Consider the following 15,433-nt stretch of genomic DNA (forward strand, 5'->3'; position numbering starts at 1 on the left):
AATGCCAGGTGGGGTGGGGGTTCTGATTTAAGTCGATTGTATGCTGATTCCTTTGGCGTCTGCTGTGTAGACTTCGATTAATGAATGTTTTTGAGTATCCGTTCGAGGTGAAAAGTTGGAACAGATAACGTCTCTCGTTAATTTTTGTTTCCTTGGTATTACAATGCGTGTGGACTCGTTTAAATGGGGTTTTCACGCAGCTCCGTTTATGAGATACCGGGTGATTGCTGGCGAAGTGTAGAATCTTGTCTCCGTAGCATTGTTTGCGGTAAACACTTGTGGTCAGGGTGGCGTCACTATTTCTTTGGATGTAAATGTCCAGGAAGTTGATGTGTCGATTGATTTCTTTTTCCATTGTGAACTGGATTGCAGGGAATATTGTGTTAATATGATTGTAGAACTCATTCAGCTGGTTCTTTCTTAATATGACGAATGTGTCGTCTACATAGCGTATCCAAATTTTGGGTGTAATCTGGGATAAAGCTATGTTTTCAAATCGTTGCATTACCAGTTCAGCTAGGAGTCCAGATAACGGTGATCCCATTGGCATGCCTTCTTTCTGTGTGTAATACTTGCCATTGAAATGAAAGTGCGTTTTTTGGCAAAGTGATGTTAGGTGCATTATGTCTTTGATGGACAGTTTCGTTCTTGTCTCTATGGTGGGGTCACTATCCAGCTTCATTAGTAGTGTTTCTGTGGCCAGTTGGATCGGGATCATGGTGTATAGCGATATAACATCAAACGAGACCATGATCTCGTCCTCGGCGATGGATATGTCATTCAAGCGCTGTACTGCCGACTCCGCGCTGTTGACGGAATAATCTGAGTCGTCAGTTAAATGTTTAAGTAGTTGGAAAAGTCTTTTTGACAAGTTGTATGATGGTCCGCCTATTAGGCTAACCACTGGTCTGTATTTTAGTGGTGTTTTGTGTATTTTTGGGAGTCCATAAAATTCCGGGCAGTTAGCATCATTGGATTTCATTTTGTGAAAGTTCTGTACATCCAGGCGGTTACCATTTCGGAGTTTGGTCAGAGTATAGTTTATTTTATTCTGTGTAGTTTTTGTTGGGTCGTTATTTAGCTGTTGATAAGTATTTCTTTGATATATGCACATACTAAATCGACAGGACACACATTCAACTGGGACAACGTAAAAGTAAAATTTAAGGCCAGTACAAAAAGTGCCAGAGAGTTGGCCGAGTCTTGGCTATCAATGCAAAGATGCCGTGAATGTAATTACCCCAATCTACATGCTGTCAAATAAACGAACCACACACCGTGGCTCAACGTTAGGGGCATCGCCTCTGGTGCTGACGTCCAAGGTTCGATTCCCGAGAGGGAGTGCAGTGGAGTGTGTACACCTGAAGAGCCCAGAATGAGGGCGAAACACGTGTCGTGTACTCTTTGCATTTATTTGACAGTAAACTATTTCAACCATTCTATGATCTGCTCCTCACAAACTGAGGGCACCGTGGCGGATGTTAGCAGATTGCTGGCCAACCACAAGCGTTACCTGGTAGGTAACCACCCATACAATCAGATTGTGACACAGACTACGAATGCCGTGAATGTAATTACCCCGATCTACATGCTGTCAAATAAACGAACCACACACCGTGGCGCAACGTTAGGGGCATCGCCTCTGGCGCTGACGTCCGAGGTTCGATTCCCGAGAGGGAGTGCAGTGGAGTGTGTACACCTGATGAGCCCAGAATGAGGGCGAAACACGTGTCGTGTACTCTTTGCATTTATTTGACAGTAAACTATTTCAACCATATATATATATATATATATATATATATATATATATATATATATACACACACATACACACTCAATTAGTTGGTATTGGCAATTAAACACTGCTTAAATGTAAATATACCTGCACTTATAGGTTTTAATTATTTTCAATCATTAATTGCACTGCAGCTTTTTCTACTATTAAAGTACACATTTACTATGTTTATACAGGTATGTTTTTTCTTCAGTATATCAGCTAGACATTCATAATTCTTCAGGTCTAATTATACAAATGGATTACCATTTTAATAAATGTAGTACTTGTTTCTTACCAATACTTGCACTAATTGACATACAGCAACATATGATAAATTCAAATCTTTAAAATTGCCACAAATGCATCAAATTTTCATAAGTTGTTTATCAAGACAAACATGCTTAACAGGTTTATAAGTAAAAGGCTGTTATGCTAACAAGACTATTGTTAATTAAGTGGCAATTTCAAATTCGTCTTTATCTTTTCCTTTTTCAGTTGAAAAGCTGAGGCATTTAAAACAATCTTACAGTCCAAATTCAAATTGTATCCATTTTAATTAAAGCAAAAAATATAACGGTCTGACTTCATTAAAGTAGCTTTTCTTGCCACTTGTTGACTACTGCACATGATGACTTTTCGAATTCTTTTTTCTCAGTGTATTACTCCACTTTCTTTAACATAAAGGATAATACTCCAATCATCTCTGCCCTCTTTTAAACCAAACCCTAAAACACCCTTGACTTGCTTGGTTTACAGTACAGGAGGTTCACTGCAATAAAAAAAAGCATGCAGGCTTAATTACCGTAATGCCTCACTTAAAGGAGCACAGCAACTATATTACTGAGAAGCCTAGAAAAGCAGGGGCTGAAAAGACCTTTTTTGTGATGAGCCAATTTACCAATCCCAAGACGAGCCTTCTTTAGTGAAAACTGGGCGATTTAGATCGCCAGCAAACCATCAGAGCATCTCTAATAACTAGTATTCTCTCAATGTTCATCTCCTTTCATCCCAAGTGCTACCTACGGAGCCTTTATTCTACTGTATTTACAATATATACAGACTACAAGTTTAGACTATGTGATTCAAGGTTTATTTTATTATATACAGCATTTCTCCTCTGACAGTTATCTATGGTGTTTCTTTATTTTTGTTCCTGTTCAAATTCCAGCATTCTTTACGCCAAATGACCAAAATCACCTTTACTTTGCACTATACACAATACTATCCCTGCAAGGTTCTTTAAATATACTTTAAATATAAAGAGAGAAATATAATGGCAGTATGGAAAGTACTTTCTTCCTAATGTTGGGATATTAAGATGCATACGAAGGCTTTCTTAAAGAAAATACTTTTTTTGTTTGGTGCACAAAGAAACATTATTACTGCTGTGGTCATACCACAAACAGTTGCTCAGGTAAGAAACAGATGGATGTCAAATCAATCATTACCATTGGCTTCACCACATTTCAGGATATTAGGTTATATCAACAATAATATGCATGCAAAATTTAATGTATTTTTGCCGCATTAGAGTGATGCATGCTTCGAACCAAGCACCCCCCCCCAAACATTTCAACCACTCTGGCAGTTGGAATTTTTGAAATGCCACGTAGCCTGGATTGTAGAATCCTTAACGATACATTTTCTTCTCGAAAAAAGCGTTACGTTTTTTGCCTTGAAAAATTACTTACAGATAAATCTGATCTTCCATCCATCCATTATCCAACCCCCTGAATCCGAACACAGGGTCACGGGGGTCTGCTGGAGCCAATCCCAGCCAACACAGGGCACAAGGCAGGAACCAATCCCAGGCAGGGTGCCAACCCACCGCAGGACACACACAAACACACCCACACACCAAGCACACACTAGGGCCAATTTAGAATCGCCAATCCACCTAACCAGCATGTCTTTGGACTGTGGGAGGAAACCAGAGTGCCCGGAGGAAACCCACACAGACACGGGGAGAACATGCAAACTCCACACAGGGAGGACCCGGGAAGCGAACCCAGGTCCCCAGGTCTTCCAACTGCGAGGCAGCAACGCTACCCACTGCGCCACCGTGCCGCCCTAAATCTGATCTTTCTACTGTAAAACGTGCAACACACTAAAAGTACAAAGTCAAAAGTATAATAATTATACAAATAATAATAATAATGAATAACAATAAAAATACTGCTCTAATACCATGTATACTGTCAACATGTGTTGTTTGTGTGGCATATCTTGAACCACTGTGAAATACACAATCCAGTGTCACAGTGTGGACAATAATAGTGTGATTTCTTGCAGATTTTCTTTCCAGAATGATCAGTATTTCAATAGCACACTGAGCAAGGGCAATTGATATGAGAGTCACTTTTGGATTAATCAGAATCACTTTCGATTTCACTGTCCGTTACAATTTTACTGCCTGAAGACAAATTCACTTCATCATCACTGCTCATATCACTGTTGAAAGTGTGCAACACCTGGGCTGCTGAAAAACATTTCTTACAAGATGCCATTATGAGGCTAGGAGAAGACGTGTCTGCACCATTGCCTGGGTAACACTCAAGCCAGACACTTATAGAAGAATTGCCTTCGTATTTTCCAGAACATTTGGCATTATTTCTGTTGGCACTTTCACAACCCGAGTATTCCTTGGGTCTAATGCTTATGCAAGACGGGTCTATACAGTTGCCTGAGTGATGTTTAGGACTTATGCTTTTAGCACTGTTTTTACAGGCCAAGTGACACTCGGGTCTAACACTAAGGAGGTTAACTTTATTATAAATGCAAAGTTTGATTAATATCAATACAACCATTTTTTTTTAATAACGCACAGATTTTGGGTTCCAAATTTTACAACCAATTTTGATATTCAATATATTCAACATTTTTTTTAAAAAACTGAAGATAAGCACCATATAGACAGGTATATATACATTTTCTGCACAGCGTACAAAACCTGGAATTTTTCTAACAATATTATGAAATGTTGGCAAAACACAGTTTTGGTTTCCTCAAAAGGTAATAATTTCATGAACAGTTGTGCCTCAATTTTTTTTCCAATCATTTTTGCATTTTATCTCCTCTACTTATATTTGAGTTCCTATAGTATGTACTAAATTCAACACCTTGCCTGTTTTATTTGCATCTGTGTCTGCCAATCAGTATACACCTCTCTCTCTCTCTCTCTCTCTCTCTCTCTCTCTGCTTGACTTTTATAAAAGGAAAGACAAAGCTCTTGATTCATTACATATGTATGGAAGCATATAAGGGCCACAGAGAAGAAAAAAAAAAATAGTGACAAAAAGGAAAGAAAAAAGTCAATATCAAGATTAAAGTCGAAATTTTCGTTATAATCTCATTGTTTATGCTGTGATTAGAGACAAAATTGAAAGCGTCTTTGATCAATGACACTTTAAAATCTAATAGTATTTTGTCATTAAACAAAGAAACTTCATATTAAAATAGATGTTTAATTTACTAGAGTTTCTCAAACTCCATCGTAACTAAAGTAGCACATTAAATGCTTTGTATTCTATGTGTTCCCCGAGCCAGTCATTAACTGCTATGTGCTCCTTAAACAAACTTCCTCTTGCGCTGAGAAGAGCCACGGACAACAATCATCACACAAAATACATTAACTTCATTATATTACAGCTCTCTGAACATTTAGAATCGTAAGATTTATACTTCATGTCATTTTCATGATGAAATGCATTAAAACATGCATATTGCATTTTACAAATAAATTGTTAACTAAATAATTTATACTATTAATAATTAAACATATGGGGGACACTGGCGCAGCGGTAGTGCTGCTACCTTGCAGTAAGGGGGTCATGTCCCGGGTGTTCCCTGCCAGGAGTTTATATGTTTTCCTGGTGGATTTCCTTGATGTGCTTCAGTTTCCTTCCAAAGGCATGCAGGTTAGGGGCTTTAAGGATGCTTAATTGACCCTAGTGAATGTGTGTGCTCATATTCACCTTGCTATGAGCTAGGGCCGCGACCAAGTATTGTTCCTGCCTCACGCCCGATATTTGCTGGAACAAGCGCGACATTGGATGGATAGATGGGATGGTTTAAAAAAAAAAAAAAGTGTGTTTTGTGTGCATTCATTCAGAGTTGGTGAAGCGATGATAAACTAAGCCATTCTATCTATCTACCTATCAATAGTACTTTATCATGAATGGGCAGGGCTTATGCTCTTTTCTTCTAATTTTAGCCTTGCAACACTTTGCAACAAAATATTCAGCAAAGTTTTTTCTACTAACACAATCTCCCTATTTCTATAAAGAAATATCCACAAGATCCTCTTCTAACTTGTTCCTGCAACAAGCATTCTAATGAGAATGCTCCACTTTCAATTACCAATGCTCTTAGCACTGTTCAGTTTACTTCTTCCTTAGCCATCCCTTATCCTTCTTGACCTTTGTTCAGCGTGTGATATTGTGAAACACTCCTTGCTTAAATGTTAATATTAAATGTTCTTCCATAAGCGTGGAATCACCATTTTTGCAATGCACTGGCTGAAGTCATGTATTTCCAGTGAGTCTTTTTGGTCTCATTGTCTAACTCTCCATCTTCTTCTCAGAAACTCTCCATTGATGTTACTCAAAGATTAGTGCTAGATCCTCTTCTTTTCCATTTCTCTATATGCACTCTCTGTAACTTCTTCAGAAACATGGTATATATGCATATGCCACACAAAATTGTGTTCTCAATTTAAGCGCTTTCTATAAATTAAAAAAAAAAATTATATATATATCTTGCCTACACTGCCGCTTTACAATGGGGCACAGAGGAAAAGCTTTAAAATTTATCAAATACATCAATTTAAATCATCGATCCATATCTTATGTGTTATTGGTTCAAATTTGTGACAACAAAAAGGATCTGGAAATAATCATTTCATCACATATTCCTGGTACGGATATATTTTCTATTTGCTTGTGTAAGTTCTCACATAAATATGGAAACAGATATAAACAAAACCAAACACATGGCACAAAAACTTTACTGCAATTTGGTTTTTTGAGAAGAAATCCTGCTCCGGGTGGTGAAAGGTTGTTATACAGGAAGACTAATTGCTGAGCTATTGTGCACAACTGCTCATCTTTTAAAATTACTGCTTCTTATTACATTGTGATTTTAAAAAAATACACAATGTATAAACCATTTTACAATGTGTGTGTAATCACAAGGTGCAGATCAATACTTGACAACTGTCTTGGCTTGAAAAATTGATATATTTAGCAAGTTTGAAGCTTTTCCTCTGACCCCCAATGTAAAGCACATGTGGGTACAAGATTTTTGTTTTTTTTAATTTATAGAAAGCACTTAATTTTAAAACACAATTTTCCTTGCAATTGCACATATATCATGTTTGTGAAGAAACAGCTTCAACTTGAAAAATACCAAACTTATCCTTTTTGCTGCAAGGGTTCACTTCAAAACTCTAACCTTGCTCTACAGATGCCTACATTGCACTGCTTCCCAACTTTCAGTCTCTGGTCTTTTTATGCCTCTTCAAGAAGTATCCATTCTGCTGTGGCCTGCTCACTGACAGTCCCTCTCACTAGATGTGCTAATGCTAGAGTGATACTTTTTAGTTCTCTCTCCTAATCTACTGAATAACCAGTCCACATTCATTAGAACTACTCCAAATAAACTTAGGTTCAGGCACCTCTTGAACCCACACACATTAATCAGTTTTAAGGTACTTGTAAAACTATTTACTTCTGAGCTCTAACTGGATATCAATAGCTGTATTAACCTAATCAACTATTTAGAAGCTTTATATTCTGTTTAATGTCCAGTTTTGTATCTATTCTTTGCTGTAGCTATCACACTAAATTTGTTGTACAGCATTCTTACTTGCGGGATACATTCCAAAGCATTGTGTACAGTAGAATTTTGTATATTGGGAAATGTCCTTTGACAACCTTAACACTGCCCCTAAAATAACAACTAACGTGGTTTAACCTATACCCATTAATATGTATGGTATGTACATTACATCATTGCATTTAATATACATCAATAGCTTCAAATGCAAAGAACCCACATAATGTTTTGCTGGTGACTAGGGGCTCCATGCATTATTAAGTTACAGATGAGGAAGACACAGCACCTTCTCTCCGCACCTTGTCTTAGCCCTAGCTAGATCAGAGCATTATTTTACAAAAATGACATTTAGCCATTTGACAAACTCTTGAGAATATACATGTGGCAAATAAAAAAGAGAAATTGCATGTGCTGATAATAACATAGGAGGACTGTGTCTCTCTTCTCCTCATACCACTTTGTGCAGCAGTGTGAAAGAAGTGTGATTACAGTACGTACACAGGCATAACATTCTCATTCTCACACCACAACATTCCAGGGTGAGCAAGACAATGTGAGAATATTTAGAAAAACGCATCTTGCTTCTTCTCTATCCACTGTAGGGAAGACTTAGGAAACAGAAATGCTAAATTTGTATAAACTGAGGTTCTGCAGTACTTCGCTTTAAATTGTATTCTCTATTGCTTGTGAACTTGAATTTTCTAGTCACTTATTTTATGTGTTATGGTTTGCTTTGTAAGCCATCTTGGAAGTATAGGTGGATGGATAGATAGACAGACAGCTGCATACCACAAATAATCTAGTGCTACTTTCACATTGTCCATCTATTCTCTGTAAGGTTTTAAACTCATAAAATGCCAATTCTTTCCTAAGCAGCACCATTTCCCAAGAACAACAGTTTAATACTTAATGCTTTCTCAACTGTAAAGCATTTTCAGGATAGATTTAAATTACAAGTACTTTCATTACTTTTGACATCACATGCTAGCTTTAAGAAATTGGAATAATCCAAGCGTGGCACGAAGTATTGTGGAAAATAACCTAACATTGAGTGTAAAACAATGAAAACCTATGTTTACTGTGGCATAATACTGATTTCTGAACTTTGAATTACATAAAGACATTCTGAATAGCACATCATTAGCAGAATTCAGACGTATGCTTGCAAGACCAAACGCTTTATAAATAAAATCTGTGTGGTTCACAAGTTTACCAAATGATTGGCAATTTCAGATCACTTCAAGCCTAGTTAATATAAACAAAAAAGCAGTAGTCATAACCCCACAGTGCCCTGGGGATCCAAGTCTACAGTAGTCTACATTTATTTCACAGCACACTGCAGTTTCTGAAATTATAAATGGCCAAATACAAACTGAGCAGTTGCTACTTACAAAATAAAAATAAATTTAAACACTTTGTTAACTTGGGTCTTTGTTCCCATTTTAGGAGGTTTGCAACTTCATAATAGTTCAACTAGATATTGTAATAATATAGCATAATTACATAAAATTGACAAGAATCACAGCCAATTGTTGTTTAAGAATTTATGGATGTTGTCAAGTACAAACATGTAATTTCAAATGAAGGAGAATGTCTAATTGTAGCAAAATGATTCTTCTCATGGTTAAAAGTTTCTTTTCAGAATGCTTGCTTTTATCTCAAAATTAAAATGAACTAACCATAAAATAAAACACACACCACACCTAAATGTTGCTGGATTAAATGGCACCCACTACCTATTAAAATAACATACATTTATTCCATCTCTCTGAATGATATGCATCTTCCTCATCATTATCTAGTTTATTAAAGTGTAACAAAAATCTACTTGCCTGAAATTACAATGTTTGATTTTTTTATGTGAAATATTAGATTTGCAAAGTAGTCTGAGAAACTATTCACAAGGAAAGATATGTTGACATATTCAGATAAACAGCTGCATCACATACCTAGCTCCACTAACAACTAACCTATGCATAAGCTACAAATACATGTGCTTCATTCCAACAATTCATAATGTAAAGCACATATCAAAGATCTTGTGAAGGTGATGAAAAGCACTATATAGGCTACAGACTATGTTTGGTTTGTTGTGTTGTAATTTACAAGTACAGGACTTTTTTATTATAAATGGCTTACAAATGCGAATCAACTTATGATTATGCTTTCAATGGTGAAACATTATTTTTTTACACTGCCTGTACTGAATCAATTTCATTCTACGTATTGATTGAACATTCAAACATTACACTGCTTGTTGCAATCTTTCTTCTAATGTATTACAAAAATCAGGAATGTCCGAGGTAAGCACATAACTCACCAGGAATAGCATAAAACACTTCTTACGAGCTTAGAAGCATTTTAAGTGTGTAAAGACTGCTTAACTTCGTGAGGGCTAAATCAAACACGAAAATCAGCAGAACAAAGGTAAAATGCACCATCATACATGCCAATCAGCCCTTTCATTGTTCCAGTCTTCTTCTATAGAAGAAAGTTAGCATCATAAACCTGATTCCCAAGTGTAAAATATACGAACCACAATCTAAGTATAAACTGGATGCTATCCAATAGAACACGTGACTAAACTTAAGCTGATTCACCAAGGGCAAGGCTGGGCATTAAAGAGTACTGAACACACCTTAAACCTTGTTGCCCCAAGACTATACTTTCTGAACAGCTGTGATTTCTAGCTGCCATGTTTCATTCGAAACTAAACAAAGTCGTTGACTCTGAAGCAAAACGTAACCTGAATGGCAGAATATATTCTGGGCAGGTATCGCCTGGTAAGATACTGAGAGTTGAAACATCCTCATCTTATACGTACTCAGCTAGGAAAGTGGCCGGTCTCTTTCCAATCTGCCACCAAAGTCTAGTTCACCAAAGGCAATATTTCTCCCTTTGATTGCTATCTCTTACACCGCCCAGCTCTCCCCCCTCCCCTCCCCTTTCCTTTCCTCCCGACGGCCTCACCTGGTTCCGGAGGTCCCGCAGGTCTCGCAGGTGAGCCATTCCACTGGCAAGCAAGTCGGGCAACGGTGGTCTCGATCCTTTCTTCCGGAAGCAAGAGATAAAGCGTTACTTTTTTCTTTCAATGTCTCCCTTCCCCTTATTTCTTTTTTTTCTCAATTATATCCAACCGACACTCCTTTTCTTTCCAGGAGAAACACTTTTCAAATAGTAATTTGTCAGACAGGCCCTATCATGGCCTCGCCAACAATCTTATTTCCCTTCTGCTTTCATTTATCCAGTCGGGCAATTCTATGTGTGAGGCAGAAAAGATATAAAAAGTCTCCTTTGAAAGGCTAAATTCCGTAGGCAGATCTCCTAGTTCGCCTGTCTCTGCCCGAGAGAACACAACCGAAACGCACATGCGCAGAAATCACCCGCCCACTTTCTGCGCTGCATGCTAATGCATCATGGGAGTTGTCGTTTGCTCTCTGCCACCGTGAATGTGCTTGCCGGGATTTGTAGTTACCTATGGTATTTTTGATGCGGCCTTTTGGGAGCCAGATGGAGTATCGGCATTTTTTTGAAGACATGATCTTCGGAAGTAATGCGGCTTTATACTCAAGGACAGCGTCGTCGAAATTACCAGTTGATACATTTTTAAAGCGATGTATATATAATGTCAATAAATCTTTATGTATGTTTTTCAAAACTGCATTAATGAAGTGCTTTATAAATCAAATTATGTTAACGTACCAGAAGAAACGATGTTGTAGCTAAGATAGGAACAAGGATTCAAACACGAAAATGTTTTATTTCTTTCTGCTTTATCTAAAAAAATCATTAATACTATCAAAGCAATTTATTACGCACTTTTGTTCAATAACAGACATCTATTCAGGTTTTTCTAATAGTGGCTTCTACAGATTAAGTCGGTCTTAAATAGCATTCTATACATCGTGGGCCATCTGTTTCCCCCGTTAATTTTTCAAAGAATAGACAATGCACAAGGGGTATATTTTATTTGCAGGCAAATATATTTTTATTCATATAACTCAACAATGTCCTGGATTTGAATCCCATACCCAGTAGTTGTCCTCACAGAGTATTTATACTCTTTCCAGGTCTCTTGGGTTTTTCTTTAGGTAGTCTAGTTTTCCTCCCATATCCCAAAGATATGTTGGTTAAGTTCATTTGTAATTCTAAATTGAACCTTTGTGAGTGTGCATGTGAAATGTAATGTGCATAATTGGGCACTGTAATGAACTGGCATCACATCCATCACAGTTTCCTGCCTTGTACCAAGTGCTTTTAGGATAGGATGTTGCCCCTGAATTGGATTAGATTGATCTACTCCTGCACCCTGTAGTAAGTATTTGATCCAATTGAACTTTAACCTAGGTACACCCGGCTTTGTTCCATTGTTTCCAATTGCACTACTGTATATTGCATGTGCCTTGAGCAGAAAGAAAATTCAGAAAGACTCATTACTGAGATTAATATATATACTGTATCTATTGTAAAAGAAAGAGAGGACAATGATAACGAGTTGAATTGCCAAGACAGCCACCCCATATAATTGGATGCAGCAAACACAGTTATTACAGAGTCGTCTCTGCAGAATCAAATTCAAACAGAACAGCCAAAGATGGCAGAGCTTCCAGCTTTTGGTTCTCCTGACAGGAAGAGGCAGGTCCAGGTGGACAGAATCCAGAAGTGAAGTCAGAGGTGTTCTAGCCATCAGTCATCCAATCTGCAGAGGGAGGTAGTGAGAGAGATGTTAAGACAGCACCAATACAGAATAGTATAGTGAAGCTCTGTGATACAGTTTACATATTTGTAGCTAGAGATCCAGAAAGGGAGAAAATGAGTCACATATCTTAAAATAGTTTTTTATTCATAAGCTTTTGACAACCTACTAGGTGTCATCATCAGAGAAAAACATAATTAGACTTACAGGAATCAAAGGCAATATATAGCAAATGGGGGGTATTAATAAGGTGGGGTTTGGGGGGTGTTGGTCATAAAGTCTTTTTTATTATTCGGATATTCTTCATTTTAAGCCTTCATATGCTGGGTTCATGTCCAAGTGTCTGTTAATGTTGTTTTCGTTTGCAAACTATTTAAAGATACACAACTCATTTTCTCCCTTTGTGGATTTCTATATAAGATAGTACTGAATCATTCCAACATGAATCCATTTTCAATACCCACTTTTGAAGACTTCTGTGATAGGTCCTGGTGCAAGACATGAAGGAGCCTAAGCTTAATGGCAGCCCATTGTAGGACACTCAGACAAATTTGACTCTTCTAATTAATTCTTACTATTAACATAAGCAATTCAGGCTGATATATATATAAGTAATAAATGAAAACCATTGTTATAATAAACTACAATCAGAAAATCTCAAAGCAGATAAATATCCTGTACATATGCTAAATATATATCCTTAAAATGTCCCAAGAAAGATATAATTCAATAATAGGTGATCTGTTGTTGTTCAGTCACAATGTGTTGCAGAGAAATCAGGTAGAAAGCACAGTTTACACAGAAGCCTCATCGATATCTTCCAGATATAATGCATTTTTTAGGGTTATGAAAAACTTCACAATACTTTTGGGGATATAATGGTATAAGCAGCATAAGAACAGCAAACAAAAATATTACATATTGGTGTTTTTATGTATTATGTCACACGTGCATTGGAGGATCACCTCTAGGGCTCATTTGAAGTACATAATACCACCCCAGGGCAAGAAGGGGTGCTGTCGTTAACTGTATCATAACCTTCTTTCTCCACAGTCCAGAGAAGATGCCCATTGAGGAGCTGTGCATGCCAGAAACAGAGTCAGTCTATTAAAGGCGGAGCGACCCACAAGATGGAGATCTGTGCAACCTGAGGACTCAAAGACTGAAGCACAGTACTTTTTGTTTCTTTATGGTTAATCCTTTAATTCAAAGCTGAGTGCTCTAGTTTTGTTTGTGATTATTTTTTATTTGATACGCCATCAAGCGTTTGTTTTGTTTGGACTAAAGAATTAAATGGGAGCAACCAGGTTGTTGCCCCAACGTTTATTTCTGTGTGCTCCTTTCTTCGCAAGACAACAATTATTATAATAAAAAGTAGTACCTGAAAGGTCAATCAATTACCACTTAAAATAGTGGAAAGTCAAGGCTGGGAAAGCAACCAGATTCCTTAATGTAGATCTCAGCTTAAAAATGTAAATAAATCTCATACCAAGTAAATAAATACAGTCCAAGTACAGTATACAGTAAGTAAATGAAAGTGCAAGATAATACTAAAAAAAACAGACCTTTACAAATAAGAGTGGACAAAGGCAATACAATTAAGGATTATACAGAGGATACAAAATTTTACTCTACTAATTAATAATCACAAATGTCATGTCAAGTAAGTACTATCTTCAAAGGAATTTGGTGAATCCAGTGTGCCTCTATCCTCAATTAATTCATCAGTGTGGAGTATGCATGTTGGGAGAGATTCCAGCTCACTGATAATCTGAATAAGAAATGCCTGCCTTGAAATTAATTGATAGAAGAAAATTAAGTGCAGCAGGCAAAGTCTGTGGTTTACAAATTCCTCTTGAGTGGGTTCTGGAAGCTGCTTTTTTTCTTTCCAAATAGTTTCTTCAGCATAGGCCAAATTATGAGTTTGATTGGTTTGCCTCTTTTTTAAACCGCATACAGTATTATGTTAGTTGAAAAATATACAGGAGGATGTGCTTTCCATCTTAAAAATTTGCACAAGATGGGGCTGGGTGACTGTGCCAAAGATTACATGCACTATGATTTTAATGGGTTTTGTTTATCTCTAAGTTTCAATGATGTCTGATTTTTTTGTTTGTTTTCTTTCCCCATTGGGATCAAGTTTGCATATTGCTTGTATTCTACGTTTCTTTTTTCTGCTAATTTCCTGTCCATATTTCTATACTGGATAATTTAAAATTAAATAAAATTCTGAAAGCAAAGTTTGAAGTGGGCAGGAATGGCCTGGAACACCATTCTGCATCTAAAACTTTAATTTAAGCATTCACTCACTTCCCATTCAGTTTCTTTGTTTTCTAAACCCCCGATGATACCTTGTAGTGTTAAGGTTAGTGACTCCTTTTTCTTGTGTGTCAAATCCAAAAATGATTTGTAAGAAAAAAACAAAATCAAACTTTGAGTAACTCATTAATTCAGAGACTGGCAGAACTTGAAAACGTGAAAACCTGAGGAGTCGAGATTGGTCTATTCAATATGTAGGAGGGGCTAATTGTTGGCTGTATATGGCTGTTAGCATATCTGTATGCCTGTATGTGTATATGTATGTACCAGTGTACTGCAAACCTCTGCATACAGAAACTAGCTTTCTAAGTTAAAAAAATGAAAGAGGATGGAAAAAGCAGAATCAGGCTCCAATATTATAACAAACCCTAGATGCCTTTTGCCACATCTCTTTGTTCAGCACAGTATGGACACAGAAAATTCTGAAAGCCATAACAAAGATGATACTACATCTGAGCAAGGTGATCATCCACAATGCTGGGCAAAGGAGCAGTTTGATTGACTACTACTTCATAATAGTAAACTGGGATGCAGCATATCTAAGTCACTGAATTCACTTGGCCCATCTACAAAGCAAAGAGAGAAATTATCAAATGAATGAGTGAGAGTATTGTCTCCTGAAGTGGAGTAGACAGAGGTAGTCAGCAGAATTCACTAAGAAAATAGGTGTTATGTTTCAGCCAAAGTTTATTCCCTTGCTTATACTGATTTTCTAGTTTATCGTTTTTGATATTTTCAGTTTTTATTTTTCATATTTTTATGTGATTTCTGTTATTTTGTGTTTATGATATAACATTTATGTACTG

General features: G+C 37.0%; 2 protein-coding genes across 2 annotated transcripts in view; one reads left to right on the forward strand and one right to left on the reverse strand.

The window, feature by feature from the left end:
- LOC114646572 (serine/threonine-protein kinase 25-like) overlaps positions 1-10,990 on the reverse strand; it is an 85,360-nt gene extending 74,370 nt beyond the window's left edge. Inside the window, exon 1 of the mRNA XM_028794825.2 lies at positions 10,583-10,990. Within this exon, the coding sequence (XP_028650658.1) occupies positions 10,583-10,621 (39 nt within the window). The 5' untranslated portion in view covers positions 10,622-10,990. The remainder of the gene's footprint in view (positions 1-10,582) is intronic.
- farp2 (FERM, RhoGEF and pleckstrin domain protein 2) overlaps positions 1-15,433 on the forward strand; it is a 353,551-nt gene that overhangs the window by 276,741 nt on the left and 61,377 nt on the right. The window lies entirely within an intron of this gene.

Source organism: Erpetoichthys calabaricus, chromosome 2 (genome assembly GCF_900747795.2).
Source record: "Erpetoichthys calabaricus chromosome 2, fErpCal1.3, whole genome shotgun sequence".
In the NCBI taxonomy this organism is placed as follows: domain Eukaryota; kingdom Metazoa; phylum Chordata; class Cladistia; order Polypteriformes; family Polypteridae; genus Erpetoichthys; species Erpetoichthys calabaricus.